Source organism: Gymnoscopelus braueri, assembly GCF_963280865.1.
Source record: "Gymnoscopelus braueri genome assembly, chromosome: 15".
NCBI lineage: Eukaryota > Metazoa > Chordata > Actinopteri > Myctophiformes > Myctophidae > Gymnoscopelus > Gymnoscopelus braueri.
Genome location: NC_137620.1, coordinates 21,685,824 through 21,701,633, shown reverse-complemented (window position 1 = coordinate 21,701,633; position 15,810 = coordinate 21,685,824). Strand labels below are relative to the sequence as shown.

General features: G+C 41.3%; 1 protein-coding gene across 1 annotated transcript in view; it reads right to left on the bottom strand.

Annotated features, from left to right (window-relative positions):
- Positions 1-6,599: 6,599 nt before the first annotated feature.
- The window catches only part of LOC308102440 (pyruvate carboxylase, mitochondrial-like), a 445,486-nt gene continuing 436,275 nt past the window's right edge, over positions 6,600-15,810 (bottom strand). The window contains exons 25-27 of the mRNA XM_080452156.1: positions 11,744-11,884; positions 10,030-10,131; positions 6,600-6,760 (exon numbers count right to left, since the gene is read on the bottom strand). Of these exons, the coding sequence (XP_080308282.1) occupies positions 6,611-6,760; positions 10,030-10,131; positions 11,744-11,884 (393 nt within the window). The 3' untranslated portion in view covers positions 6,600-6,610. The remainder of the gene's footprint in view (positions 6,761-10,029; positions 10,132-11,743; positions 11,885-15,810) is intronic.

Sequence of the window (15,810 nt, the reverse complement as noted above, 5' to 3'; positions counted from 1 at the left end):
CAGTATCATGTCATATCATGGTCAGTATCATGTCAGTATCATGGTCGGTATCATGGTTAGTATGATGTCGGTATCATGTCAGTCTCTTACTTTGTTTCAGAAAGTGCAGGAACACTCATTTAAGGACTCCTAATATCCTCCCAGACAGTAAATTAAATAGTTTTAATGATTTAAATAGAGTGCAAAGTCCAACCAACCCGGTAGTCCTTTAACGAGTGCACCCACTAGCAGCTGTTAGTTCCAGTCAGTGAGGAGAAGTTGCTCAATTATTTTTACAGTGCACTCTGGGTATTCTCTGTGGAGCTGATTTGCCAGCCCCCCGGAACCATTTGGACATTGGAGCTGTTCTTTTAATAATCTATGATTGGGACACTCTAGAAAATATCTGACTCCCTGTCGGTGAGGGAAGAAGTACTCACATGTTTTACTTAAGTAAAAGTATCAATACTGCAATGTAGAAATACTCTGTTACAAGTAAAAGTCAGAAATTCAAAATTGACTCTGCAGAGAGGAGAGGCTATTTTCAAATGGCCTGAAAAGGGCTGAAGTGGTTAATGTTTGTTTTATAATAATCAAAATTGACAAAGTATAACTTGTAACTTAAAGGAGAGAGCCAGCCTAGAACAGTATTGGGTTTGATGTGCCCATAATAATTCACCAACATACCTGATGCATTTGATTTTTTTCATAGAAGCACCTGTCATTCTGGAGACCCCTCCCACTGGCAGAATGGAGCCTAGAGCATAATCCTAATTCGTCTATTTTCGTCGCTCCAAACTTCTTATTTTTTTCACGAATCCTCTCTATGTAGTGTCCTGGCACTCACACATGCATTGTTTGTCACTCATGAGGTAGGCTGCACTAGCGCTCCTGTTTTCGTGTATAGAGGGGCGGGTGTATAGAGGCGCGGAGAGATTGCGCCTGATCCCTGAAATAAAATGTATTATTATTATTATTATCCCATTGGTTCACCGATCTGTCCGTCAACCCCCGCCCGTTAATATTGACTGCCAGAGTTTATTCATAATGTACTCACCCACTGCCAGGGTTTTTAATAATTTTTTCATAGAAATGTTTTGAATTATTTGTCAGTTTATTTTTTAACATTGTGAATGGATTTTTTATATATTTTTTTATTAATTTAATTAATTCATTGTGAATAACGGAAAAACAATTATATTAAAAAATTAGAGAAACCTTTTAGAAATTCAAAAACTAAATTTTTGTTTAAAGTTTTTTTTTTAAAAGGGGAGAATTCTCTAACCTGACTCTGCCAGATGGGGGCGGTATTGAGTAACTACGTTTCTCGCTGTGAAACAAATGTGTGACACAAGCTTCTTGGATCTGGAAGCGTCAGGTTAAGAATTCTCCCCTTTGGCGGTAAACACCATTGACTGAAAAGGGGAGAATTCTCCGCTTTGGCGGTGAGTGTGTTAACACAACATTACGAGCGACGGCCACTGCACTCTGGTTGGTTGGGGAAATGAAACACTTCCTATACCGGGTACACCGACGTGCTCCTCCAGGCTTTTATTTTTTAGCAAAACTAAACAATAAAAGCCTAGAGATCGAGGCTACTCATGAGGGGAGGGGGAGCGCTACACACGAAATCTCGTGGGACGCGAGAATCTTGCGAGAGTTCACGCATCAGAGCCGTTTTGTTGGAACGGCAGCTCATAAGTGACAAACAGTGCATGTGTGAGTGCCAGGACGCTACATAGAGAGGATTTGTGAGAAGAAAAAAAAGTTTGGAGCGACGGAAATAGCCGAATTAGGATTATGCTCTAGGCTCCATTCTGCCGGTGGGAGGGGTCTCCAGAATGGACAACAGGGGCTTCTATGAAAAAAATCAAACGCATCAGGTATGTTGGTGAATTATTATGGGCACATCAAACCCAATACTGTTCTAGGCTGGCTCTCTCCTTTAAAGTAATACTACAGGTAATACTGTAGGTAACTTTTTCAAAAAAACTAAAGTTAGATTTTATATCTTTTGTGAGTGGCAAATGTTTCACAACACCAATTCCATGAATTTCACCCCCGAAAGCCTTTTATAAACATATTTTCTATTGAAAGCGGACAGGGGCGTCTTTACCGCGAAAATGACGTCATCCAGCCGGAAAACGGAAATGCACCGGTTTCCTGTTTGTCCCAGAACTACCGCGCTAGTAACAAAAAGGAATTTCACGCTGTTTTTATGGCTTTATAGGATTTGAAGATGGAAAAACAACAGCAAAAGAAAATACAGCTCACGGTAACTAAAGCTCCACTGGCTAAGAGAAACGATCCGCAGATAGTATAAAACAACTAAAAGAACGCTTTTTGCCCAGTTTGATCATTCATCCCATCGCTCACGGGGGCCATCCCACAGCTGGGCAGCCGTAACCATGGCGACAGTCTTTTACATAAAAACGTTAATAAACAGCTGACGTTTGGTGAAATCGAAAAACGGGCTTCGCAGTTCCGTGCACATGGTAATGGTCAATGGCTGTGTGCAAATTCAGATCAATTGCTCCAGCCACTGAGGAGAACCGGGCAGACAGTTTTGGCCTCACCACCACCCACCACCACAGAGGTTTGTAGAATTATAGGAGGATATAACAAAGATGAGCATTCAAATTATGGTGAATGCTTTTAAATAATGCATGTGCTACTGTATGTACAACTTTGCTATTTTATTTCAAATAGGGTTCAAGTAGTTAATTCATAATGTATTTTTTTTATAAGTTTGGGTCCCGGGGAGACACCAAAGTTCTCTTTTGGGACTCGAGCTGTCTAAAGTCAGGCCAATGTAGATTGTAGGGATATGCAGTACACACGACACACAGTCAGTTATGATTCACTTTATTTGTAAGGTCAAGAACAATCACAAGTTTCATTAGATGCCATTTTGTTTCCCTTTTTTGTGCACTCTCACCAAACATTTCTCATAAGGACTTTCAAACCCTTATTGAAAGACAGGTTATATTGCATGTAAACTACCAAAGTAAATTACAATTTTGCCACTAAGGTGAGACAAAACAAAAAGCCAAACTAACATGTTTTAAGTCTAAGAAATAAACATCCTCAATGAATCTCTGATGGTATTAAAACGAGGATTATTAAAACTGTGCCAAGACATTATTAATCTCGGGGTCACCTCAACTAAATCAGGTTCCATTTAAAAAAAGAAGGAATTGAAAGAAAATAACAAAACCCAAATGTCACAGACTTTATTTTAATGTTCTCCCCTGATGTTCCAAGTCTAGAATGCATGAGCTAAAGAATAGGTCAACATTATATCCTCACCCCCGAAACGAATAACATTTTCCAGCTGTGGTGGCTATGCTTTTTTCAGACACCAAACAACAGTACAGTACATTGTCACAAGCACGTTTTGAATGTCAGAATTGCTGCCGGCTAAGACATTATAGAGAAACACTAGACAACAACACAGTTTGCATTATCGCGCAAGTTTATGCTATACTCGTAGATGTGCAAATGTACACGGGGTGGGGGGCAGAGAGTAGGGTGACCACCCGTCCCGAAATTCGCGGGACAGTCCCGAAATTGGACCCTCTGTCCCGCGTCCCGCACAAGCAGGGCAATGTCCCGAAAATCAAAGTTATGGGAAAAAAAAAAAAAAAAAGATTTTATTTTATAAAAAATAAAAAAAGTTCATTAAATTTTGAAGTTAACTTGCAATACCCTCTTATATCTAATCCTAACCCTAAAACCAAAGTAAAGAAACCAAAAACTGGAAAAAAAAAGAACCCAATCCGCCCAGAACCGCGAAAAAAACGAACCTAAACCGCCCAGAACCGCAAAAAAAAATCGCGCGCGCGCTTCGCGCGCGCGCGCGAGTGGTCCGCATGCACGCGCGCGCGTGCATGCGTCCCGCGATGTCCCGCGAAACGGGTTAATCTGTCCCTCAATGGACCTGTCTGGAGGTGGTCACCCTAGCAGAGAGGAGAGGAGAGAAGGGAGGGGAGGGGAGGAGGGTAGTGGGCACTCAGATCATAGAGAGGGACTGTGCAATAGCTTTTCAAAAACACTCCCACTTACAAACCCGTTACGTTGTCTTAAAACACTTTAGAAACTATAACTCTCATATTATGCAAATGTACAAGGCGAATGGTGAAGCAAGGTGGGCAAATGCGCAAGCATCAGTGTTTTCCCCTTCTAAAATAAGCTCTGAACTACAGTAGAAGTGGCCCGTCAGCATTTTTACATTATTGCATAATTACATAATTGCTCTCGTTCTAACTGTTAATGGAAAGAAAACATGGAAGGAAAGATTTAAGACAAAAAATAATTAGGCTCCTCGAACAAAAAAAAGTCAAAACAAATCAAAGATGTGTAGAGGTATTGGGACAAGTGCGTTATAATCAAAGTCTAACATGGACATTGGAGGCCAATCAAAGCACGTAACCAAAATCAGACAACCTGTCATATTATTATGCAACATGTTCTGCAGATATGCGTTTAAAAAAAGTACCTCAACACTTTCATACTTCACTATTTCAAAGAGACCACTCTAGTATATAATTTTAATGGACCCAAGTGACTCGGTCCCCGCTGCAAATGATGTGCGACCTCACATCCAGTTTCCTTCCTTGTTTATCGCTCACATTAGCCAAGGTAAGAACAACATTCAATCTGGCGTGTGAATGATTCTCGTGCATAGATGACAGTTTGTGGCTGAGGCCAAATCGTAAAAACAATCTGTGCAAAGTTAATTGAGTGTTAGACAACATTAACTTGACAGCGACGTAGCAAGGTCACCACATAATGCCGTTAAGATCTGTCGGGTGCTGTTGCTATGGAAACGTGTCTGTCAACGCAGCCAGCGTGATGCCGTTTTTTCGCCGGGAGGCACTCTCGGAGTGTTAGAGTAAATATGTTTGCACTTCTGTGTGTGTATGAATATTTAACAACGTTTGTTGAATATTTTTAGTAACGTTTGGGGATCACTGGCTCACACCTACGCACGCTACGATTACAAGTTTGCATTCATTCCTTCTCATTTAGGCATACAAGCAGATGGACAGGCGTGCTCACACACACACACACACACATGCACACACAGGGGTGACATTTGTATTCCACAGCCGAGTGCTGTTTGCAGGGAATCTCTAGAGTCCTTCATTAGTCCGCCTAATTTCACATCATTTGACAGACGGTTAATTCATAAATTAATCAGCAGAGCTTGGGCTGGAGAAAACAGCACCATGTGCCTCCATCTCACAGCCATTTGACTGTACACAGCCCAATGTATATACTTGGATTACAATTTGTACCTCATGGTGGAGTGGAATAAGTTATACATTACATACAGTAATACATTCCAGAAATGCGAATGGCAAAGCGTCTGAAATGGTATTAACCGAGTCAAGATTTTGACGGATGATATTAGGCAGGGCATGCTGCCTTTAAACACAAGAGTAAATACATCTGAGAAGGGAAAAGTAATCCCATTCAGGTGTATTTACTGTATAAATGTGGAATGAAGGCCTGCGTAGATTGAAGCTTGTTAAAGCCTTTGGGGAATTTCTGCAGTTTGTACGAGTGCACAAATTAGAAATGGCATGACGAGAATTCGAATTAGAACTGACATGTTTATATTATCAACATCAAAAACTCACCCAGCGTCCATTATCCAGATACAGAAATAGATAGTAAAGAAATATTTCACTTTGGGGCCAGTGGCCATGCATGTATGCAGTGTATGTCTCTCCGTCTACCCTAAGTCACTTAAATTTGTTTTTCGGGCCTTTGATTGTAAAAACAGTTCTAACACACTCAGAAAACAGAATAAAATGTGATATTATATATATTTTCTTCTCTTTGTTGTCCCCTTTCCAGGCATAATGATTTTTTGCCCAATTTCTGATTCCAGGTAAAGTGTGCGGAGGAAGAAATAAGTGGGAACCTGAGAGTGAATCCTTTTTGGAGTGCAGGATGATTAATTTCACAGCCCAGTGTTCATGCTAATTAGATGTTGAACCAAAGTGAAATAGTCCATAAACAAGAATACATCCACACGTCTACTCCTCTCTCTTTCTGTGCTGATCACCAGGAACAGTCAGTAGTCATCAATACAATATCACCTCTTAAGTTTCTCTTACTTAACTACAGTCAATGTTGTATATGCCACTTATTGTACACAGATCATACAGCTTTATATTACATATGTTTAACTAGATTTATATTAGAAAACACATCAGACAAGCATTTTTGTTTAAGTCATGGAATGTTGCAGAGTAGCATTTGAACCATAAAGACGTCATAATAACATGAGTGACTGTGAACCCTCAACCGTATTTGCCAAAACACTGAATAGATTAATTAATTGGATTTTGGTTTTGACAGTACCTTTAGTTACACAACTCCAGCAATAGAACATAGATAATTGAATGAATCCTACAATTAGTTTAAAGCAAGGTTCAGAATTCTTATTTGTGCTTTCTGTTATATTACCATTTAAAAAGAGCGGTTTCACATGAATTAAAAGATAAAGAAAATCCTGGTTCTGCACCTTCTTCTCTATAGCTCTCGTTCTCCATGTCCATGTTTTCCAGTATCAGACAGCCTCACTCTCCTCCTCCTCCTCCTCTCTCTGTCTCTCTCTCTACTCCTCTATCTCCATGATGAGGTCGTCTCCTTCCAGGCTGGAGTCGACCGGGGCGTGGATCGCCTTCACCGTGCCGCTGACCGGCGAGATCACCACCGACTCCATCTTCATGGCCGACAGGACGCAAAGTGGCTGTCCCTTCTCCACCTGAGAAGACGTGCGTGTGTTAAAACGTTTTTAGGCTTCATAATGACAAATTGCAGATGTGACAAATAAAAATACAAAGATACATAAATAAAATAAACATACAAATAAATTACTGACATATTTAATAATATTATACTTTCCCATAAAATAAATAAATAAATAGAGGAAATAGCTTAAGCTTGTCGATCTGCTATTTCCGCTATTTTACATGGAAATGATTATGACGAAAATAATTGTGATCATCTCAAATAATTACGATTAGGCGATTATGTAATAATTGTCACAGGCCTAATTGCATTGAGATTTTATTAGTGATAGTAGTAGTAATAGCAGTAGTAGCACTGCTGCTGCTATTACTACTTTTGTGTATCTTATTTTGGGTTGTTTTGGGGTACTTTTGGGTGATTAGTATGACCCTTTTAGACTGCAAAATGATAAACAGTTTAATTTCACTAGGATTTCTTATGACTATCCAGATCATAGGTTTCTCTCTCCACTGTTATCTACCCACCTACACTATAGACAGTTGTAATTCTGTTACCTAATCTAACAACGAAAGTCTTCTCTTACAGGGGTCCCTGGGCACAAGATATTTTCCGGCCTAATACACGATTTGGGGGTCCTTTGGGGACACGAAAAGGTTTGGCACTCCAGGATTCCACAACGGGATGGGACTTTGGGCAGAAAAACTGAATATTCTGCGGAAAATTACAAAAGCCACGGAATCGCAGACTAATGCAGAAAAGGGATAAAGAGTATTGCAGGCTTGCACCTTAGAAAGGTCAGCAGACCATATTATCCATTATAAAAACACAAGCTGTCAGTGTCACCGCAGAGGAGAGAGAAGAGAAGACACATCATCAGCTCTGTAACCAGATTTGTACAAGTGTCATGGACCCCAGTGATGTTTTATTTCAAGGACTCCCATTTTGATAAGTATCAGGCTACGGACCCCCATGTTGATACGATTTTTCTTTCCTTTTTTTTGTATCTCTAGTCTACTCTGTAAAATCTCTGAGTTATTTTAACTCTTGAGAGTGTACAAATGGAACCAAACGGACCCGTAACGGTCCATTTGGTTCCATTTGGTTTGTAACTATCAATCATTTAGCCGGGGTCCCCCAGACCCCACGGCGAGAACTACATGTAAGTGGCACAGCTCTACGGTTAGTTTGGCTTGGCTTGTGCTGTGTTTAAAGTGGAATTGTACGGAGAGATTGATTACATGCACAGGTCTGGGAAGAGGACATTGAATTATATACTGTAAATGTAATATACTCGTGTTCAAGTTTGTCCATCAGTTCACTACATTAGTTGTAGGGTAGACCATTTTTCATTAAAAAGCCAACTTAAATTAAACTTGATGGTGTTGTTATTGCTACGGGCAGAATTTTTACCACAGATTCCTGGGAGAACATAGTACGACGACTTGAGTTTTTCTTTCTTAATGAAATGAAAAATATCAAATATTAACTTGCCGTGACAAGAGTAATATTGCTAATATTGAGCCCAGTAGCCATGCATTTTATTTTATTTTATTTTATGAACGCACAACATGATGTGGCTTCTCTAGTGTAAAAACCCCCAGACAAGGCAGTGATGTCAGTAGAAAAAGAGCCATATTGTCATTAAAGTGACAATATGGTGTTGTGTGTTTTAGTGTTCTCAAAGTGGGGTCCAAGGACCCTCAGGGTTCCTTGGGGGGGGGGTTCCAATTGGACCCTTACAGGTTTGTAACTCTGACATCATACAAATGGAAGCACTGGTCCAATTGGTTCCATTTGTACGCTCTTAGGGGCCACTCACATTTCAATTCATTTCCTATGCGAGTCAGGTGCCGAGGGGGAAGGGGAGGAGGGGGCGGCTCGTTATGGGGGTCTTTGAAATTGTTCGATAACCACGTGGACACTTCCTGCTGTCCTTTTCAACCTGTGTGTTTTTAGTGTGTGTAACAATAACAATTGTGTCGTCACTCGTAGGCAGGTAAAAACGACAAGCCCGTTCGTACAAAAAAAATCACACCCTGTGTGAAGTGGGCGGTGTCTTGCTAGCTAATCACAATACTGAATGGAGTCGATCAATCATGTACAAAAGATAAATACATTTATTGAAACACTCTTTATGATGGACGAAACCATAACTTGGAAAAAAAAAAAATTATGGTTTCTTTCAAGTTATGGTTGCTTATATAGGGCTATGCACATGTGTCATGTGACACTGGCCAATCACAGTCCTGAATAGATTGTGATTGGCCAATCACAGCACAGGATAATTGTACAAATTTCCAAACCTCACTTTTAGGGGCGGTTTCACTGCCCAAGATATTTGTACATTTTTCCAAATCTCACTTATAGGGGCGGTTTCACCGCCCAAAAAGGTGTCGCTAGTGTACTGTAGATACTATAACGTTACGGCCTGCAACTGAGATCTTTACATGAAGTTAGTACCTCCCTACTCTACTGTATTTTATATGGACCTGAATTTATGGAGGAACTAAATGCAGTGAAGGAAAGAAGCGAGAGAGGACAACTTATCATCTGACAGTTGTATGCGGGTTCCTGAATTTTGCAGAGGTAGTAGAGCCAGCGAGTCACTGGTGGTGTTTGTGTGGGCACCGTCTGCAGATGCCAACAGAAAAGCTGTCCCTATGCTGCAAACGTGATCGTGCACAGTTTGTGTTAGACCAGGGGTCTTCAACGTTTTTCAGGCCAAGGACCCCCTAGCTGAGAGAGAGATGAAGCAGGGACCACCTCTATATTGTATACAATTGTGTTGCAGATTAAACTCTTTTTGTTTGTTTTTACTTCGTCAGCTCTTTTTTTTTACACCAAACCTCTTTACCGAAAATAGCCGATCTACAAGCTCGCAGCGCGAGGCGTTGTGAGCTTGTAGATCTGCTATTTTTGGCTAAAGTTCTCCTCAGAAAAGGGATGCTAGGGTTCAAGTGGTTAATGTAAAAAATATCATATCGCACAAAGATTTGGCGGCCCCCCAGTAGTAACTCTGAGGACCCCCTAGGGGTCCCGGACCCCCTGTTGAAGACCCTTGTGTTAGACTATCTAGCAGCTGGCAGCGCCGAGGGGACATGGCTATGTAACTTGTCTTTTATATTTTCTGATAACATACTGTAGTATAATATGACTTTTTATTGTTTTGAAGACATATTATAGCTTTTATCTCTGGCGTCCACATTTTGTTTTAAAACAACAATAACAAAAGAACTCCAAACAAAAAGGTCCAGTACATAAAAGAGATGAACGAAACCTCACCTTGGCGCCAACTTCAACTTTGATCTCGATGACCTTGCCAGGCATGGGGGCTCCCACCTGGCCCTTGATAGCCTTCACAGCCTTGGGATGGAACTTCAAATCCTTGGGGACAGAAAGAAAGACAGCATGTATATACTTGTCATCTGATCATCTGCACATTCATTCTGTCTTATCCCTCCATCCATCCTGTTACTGTACCTGTGATACACTGTATGCTGTTCTGCCTAGTTAACTCTTAAACTGCAAGAGTTTTTTTTTTTTTACCCTTACAGACTGCCAGTGCTTTCTAAGCTAGTACTTGTCCGTTTATTTTTTAACTGTGAAGTGAATGGAGCAGCAACTTTTTTGGAAAATGTTATCTCCTGGTTCTTTGTGACGAACGGGAAAACTGAAACAATAATAATTTAATAATTTTAGATTTTCTTTTTTGTAAATTTTTTACAATAAAGGCAATAGCTAAATTCTCATAAAACGTTTATAAACTTTTTTGGTAGGTAATGAGTTAAGTAGTTCAGCCAAAAAAAATCGTATTTTTTATCAATTACACACCCCATGAAGCATTGAACTCATGGAGATTCTTTTGTTTTTGTCGCATTCCTGAGCCAATAATTTGATGACCGGGTCATCGGTCAGTAGGAGACTCAGTAGGAGACTCTTTAACTTTGCCGGTCATCAAATTATTGTCTCAGGAATGGGACAAAAATCTCCATGAATTCAAGGCTTCATGGGGAGTGTAATCGATAGAAAATACGTACGTTTTTGGGTGAACTACTCCTTTAAATAAAGATTAAAAAGATATAAATTTTTATAACATATATCATTCAGTCCCTCTGGTCTACGTGTCCAGCCATCTATGGCTTCTGTTAACGCCTGGCATTAACATGCAGATAACAGTGTTATATGTACCCAAGGTGCATTGCCTCAGAATCTGCCAGAGATGCATTTGGCCGCTTTGGCCCAGACAGCCTCTCTGCTCACTCAGCTATGGCCACCCCGTTATTAGTGATAAAGTGTGGATGCAATGTGTCTGAAATCCACAACAACTACAGCATGTCCATCTAGATTTTCACATGACTCCGACCAGGATTTTTTTCCCCACAATCAACATAAATAAATAGCAGATCTACAAGCTCATAGCGCGGCACCGAGTGCTGCGCTATGAGCTTGTAGATCTGCTATTTTTTAATAGCCCAAAGTACTCCAAACCAGGAACTGAATGCAAAGAAAACATTCAGCAATTGATCATTTAAATTGGCAGAGAGTACAATGTTTTTAAACCGTTAAAACTGGGGAAACATTATGCGTCATTTTAGATTTTTGCGCTGGCTATTCAGAAATAGCAGATATACAAGCTCACAAGCGGTGTCACTTCGTGCTGCGGCGCGAGCTTGTACATCTGCAATTTTTTTTATCTTAATGGGTTTACAAAATTAGTCAAATGATGACAGGTGAGAAACATACGTTTCTTACCTCCTTGCCTGCTTTTTAAAGGAGGCAAATGAGCATGAAACAAGAGCAGCAGTGTGAATTTTGGCGTGGGAAAGAGATTGGATTTCAATACTGTATGTACACCGGGGGGGCGGGGACACACACCCTTCTTTAATGGCAGGTGTAGTGGTCTATACTGTACGTCCATCCGTCCCCGACCTCCGTCACCCCTTCTCTCTCCCTCCCTCTGTGTGTGTGCATCCCTCGCTCTTTCCCCGATAGATACCTTCATGGCGACTGTGTCTTTCACCAGCACGGATCTGAGCTGCCCGTTGAGCTCAAAGAACACCTCCCTCTGACCGGCCTTGTTCAGGTCTCCCAGGGCCAGCGCTTTGATGTGGAGGGTCTTCCCTCTCTCCAACTCAACCTGCAGGGGCAGACGCAACGAGAAGGGGGGGGGGGGTGGAGGAGTGAGAGAGAAGGAGGAGGTGGTGGTGGTGGTGGTGGTGGTGGGGTGTAGGGAAAGCGAGAGGAACGAGAGAGAAAAACGAGAGGGGAAAAAAGAGGGAGGAAAGGGGAGGTATGAAAGGAGGGGGAAGGGAGGGAGGGGAGAGAAGAGAATGTTGATTAGAAACGCAAAGTAAAAATGCTATAAAGAAAATGTGTTCCCCTGGCCAAGAGAAGGCAATACAGAGAGAGTTACAGAGAGTTACAGAGAGAGAGAGAGAGAGAGAGAGAGAGAGAGAGAGAGAGAGAGAGAGAGAGAGAGAGAGAGAGAGAGAATTTAGGCATATTAAGCAGACACACTTCTCCACAGTGACTTACAAGTGTGACATCGTAATAAATGTCTTGAACCCTTGTCAAAAAAGACAACAGGGTAAATGGTCGTGTAAGTAGAGTGAAAACAATTTAGTGCTTCAAATAAACTAGGATAAGAGAGGTTGAAAGAAAGAGGATGTGGGCGACATGAATTGTAAAATGTTATGGGAATACAGCCATACAAGCACTGCCATAACACCCTCAGGATTTTGCTATGTGTATCAACAGCAGTTTTCAGACAGGTTTTGCCAGTGAGCTCAGACTACTAACACTCTCACAGGAAAGACAGATGTGAGAGACATACTGACATAACTAGAGAGAGAATGACAGCGAAGGATAACCAGAGAGATAGTAGGAAATACAGAGAGAACAAACAGAGAGAGAGAGAGGATAGAAGTGTACTTCTTCCCTTCTTATAGTCATCTGTATGTCTACACTGTGGGATTTAACCTGCTAGGTGGAAGATAGGTCTTAGTAATATGTTTTTTGTTTGTTTGTTTGTTTTAGCTTTAGGTTTGTTTTATGATGTTTTATTTGTATTTTATTTGGTTATGTACTTGTTGCACATTATCTGTTATTGTCTTGTCCTTCATTTTTATACTGCTTTGGCCTAGTCTTGACCAGGTCTGTGACTTAAATAAAAGGTTACATACCGGTACATTCTTATATCAAGTCCGGTCACTGCTGTGCATCGCCTTGTTAGTTTTACCTCCCTCTATAATTCATTTTACTCACACTCCATATAGACTCCCCCACCCCCCACACACACCTCGCCGTCTGAAACTAAATTTACGTCCAACCGTCTGCATTCCTCTCCGTCAATGCCAATTATTTCTTCAACCCCCTGGCACAAATAGCAGTTAAATTGCCCTGTCTGTCCCTCAGTCAGTCTCCCAGCCTGACTGTATGAATCAGTAGACGCTAGGAGCAGTGGAACATTCTCTTGTGTTTATTTTTTTGATCCAGTCTTCAATAACTACAGTATTTCTCTCGCCGGGTCTCGGACCTCACTCTGTATTTCTCTTTCACAACCATTCTCCTTCACCCCTTGCATTTCTCCCTCCCTCTGCATGCCTACCCCCCTTCTCCCCACCACGCCATGGCAGTTACTGAGCCTCCATTGATATTCTGAAGTTGTTCTCAGTACAAAGAGTAAAGTATACACTGCTGTAGGTTTGTATTGATCTTCTGCTCTCTCTCTCTGCCTCTCATTCTTTCTCCATTTCGCTCTGTGGGGTGTTCACACGCCCTGGACTGTACCTCTCATCCCCATTCTTCCCTCTGATACAAAAGCTCTGTATTTATTTAATAGACCGGCACCGGCCTACTGGGGACCGATGCATATCAGGAACAGTGCAAGTTGGGAACGCAATACGTCTGTCTGTCTGTCTGTAGTATATTTTGACCCAATATTCTTGGATATAGTCATTTTAGTATCATTTCTGTAATTTTAATTTTAATAATTTTCACTAAATTATAGGCCCCCGGGACCAATAGTTGTATTTACATAGGCCTGATCTCATTATACAGAGCTCAGGGGTGGCAATCTTATCCTGTCTTAACCTTGTCCAAGAAGAACTCCCTGGAACTTCAGCTACTGACAAAGAGATAGATGGGAGCTGGCCTTAAGCTTGGGAGTGAATTATAATTATAATTCCTTTGTTTCACCTAGAAGACGAGGTCCAACAGGGCAACAGCCCACTGCCTTCACTCCCTTCCTGCCGCTCACACGCAGACAAGGATGTTTCACTGATCAAATAACATGAAACAAACCGGCAACTGATCAAAGGCTGATCCAATCAGCTCGTCTCAGACCGCCTCTCTTCCCACACCTAATGTATGACCCAATGTACTCTGTTTTTACTAAATAATAAATTGACTTGAGGAATATTATCTGTCTGGACATTTCAACTCTTCTTCAGACAAGGCCTACGAATCTTTCAGAGAACTCTTGTACTTTACCACATGTCCCTTTAATGCCCATATATGGAGATCCCTGTATCTGTCTGTTTGTCTACCTGTGTCCCTTTTTATGCCCATATTATATGGAAATCTATCTCTGTATCTGTCTGTCCTTATACCTTTAATGCCCAAATATGGAGATGGCATGCCACTCCCTCGGGTTACTCACCGAGTTTGAAGTCGGTTGGTCCCATACATGAGCATGACCATACAGTACTGTATATGATCATAGCGGTGGCATCGGCGGTTCTGGACATTCGGATCTCCAACATATGCCTATATATGGGCGTATCGGTCGGATCGGCGGTTCTGGACAACCGCCTATTCGACCGACTCGAATATAACATAGCTGATCTACGAGCTAGATTGGCTATTTTCAGCATGCTACCAAGTGTAAAATCTACCATTACGACGCCGCCAAAGCCTGCCAAAATAATTTTTGGGCGGCAAAATCAACTGTATATTTAGTCGACTAAAACTAAATTAAAACTAAAACCTTTCAGATGACTAAAATATGACTAAAACTAAATGACATTCATTCAAAAGACTATGACTAGGCCTAAACTAAATCAAAATTTGCTGTCAAAATTAACACTGGTATGAGAGTCATTGTGTACTGTAGTCTACACACCGTCACTCGTACAATGATAATATTGAGCACACCAAACGCAAGCATCAAGACTGTTTAGCTAGTGTCGATACTGCACAGGCGGCACCTTAAAACCACACGACACAGGGAGAGACCCGCTGGCTCACCTGGTGGGAATGCACGCCACATAAATAGGGGCTATGGTCCTCGCCGCTGATGGCCTGGGTTTGAATCTGACCCGGGGCTCTTTGCTGCGCCCGTCATCACCTCTCTCTCCCCCAGCTTTCTAGTCTCTCTCCTCTGTCACTATATGTCCAAAATGTGTCCAGCTGGTAGAGAATGCATGTCTCTTATGATCTTAAATCTACACTTTTTGTTTAGTATGTATTTTGCATTTGCTGTGGAGAGAACTGACTTTCTATTTGAACCTCCATATAAAAACAAATAAAGCACTATACTGTACGAGAAAAGTTTGACTTGACTTAATGGCAACCATAAGGTTTATGTTTGTGTGTGTGTGTGTGTGTGTGTGTGTGTGTGTGTGTGTGTGTGTGTGTGTGTGTGTGTGTGTGTGTGTGTGTGTGTGTGTGTGTGTGTGGTGGGGGGGATGGCTTCCTGCAGATACTTTCAAGGCTGTTTTACAATGTGCTTCATTGCTCTTCCAATTATTCAGCTACTGAAACAACCTAAGCAAGCTTTGACTATCTTCCCAGGAGACACCGCAAAACTTTTCAATAAATTCTCTTCCTTCTTCAACCCAAGCCTGGGGGGAAGTTTGATATGTAAAAATCGGTTTGAATTTGAAAAGGCAGGGGGGGATATTGTTAAAGTACAAACCCGTTAGAAATGTGAAAAAGCATTATGCTTAATGACTGTCCTACTAACCCACCACACTCACAATATATATTCTTAGCAGCAGTATATACTGTTGACTGACTTTTGCCAGAAGTAGTTATCGTTCTGGATTTGTGATGGGTTGGGAA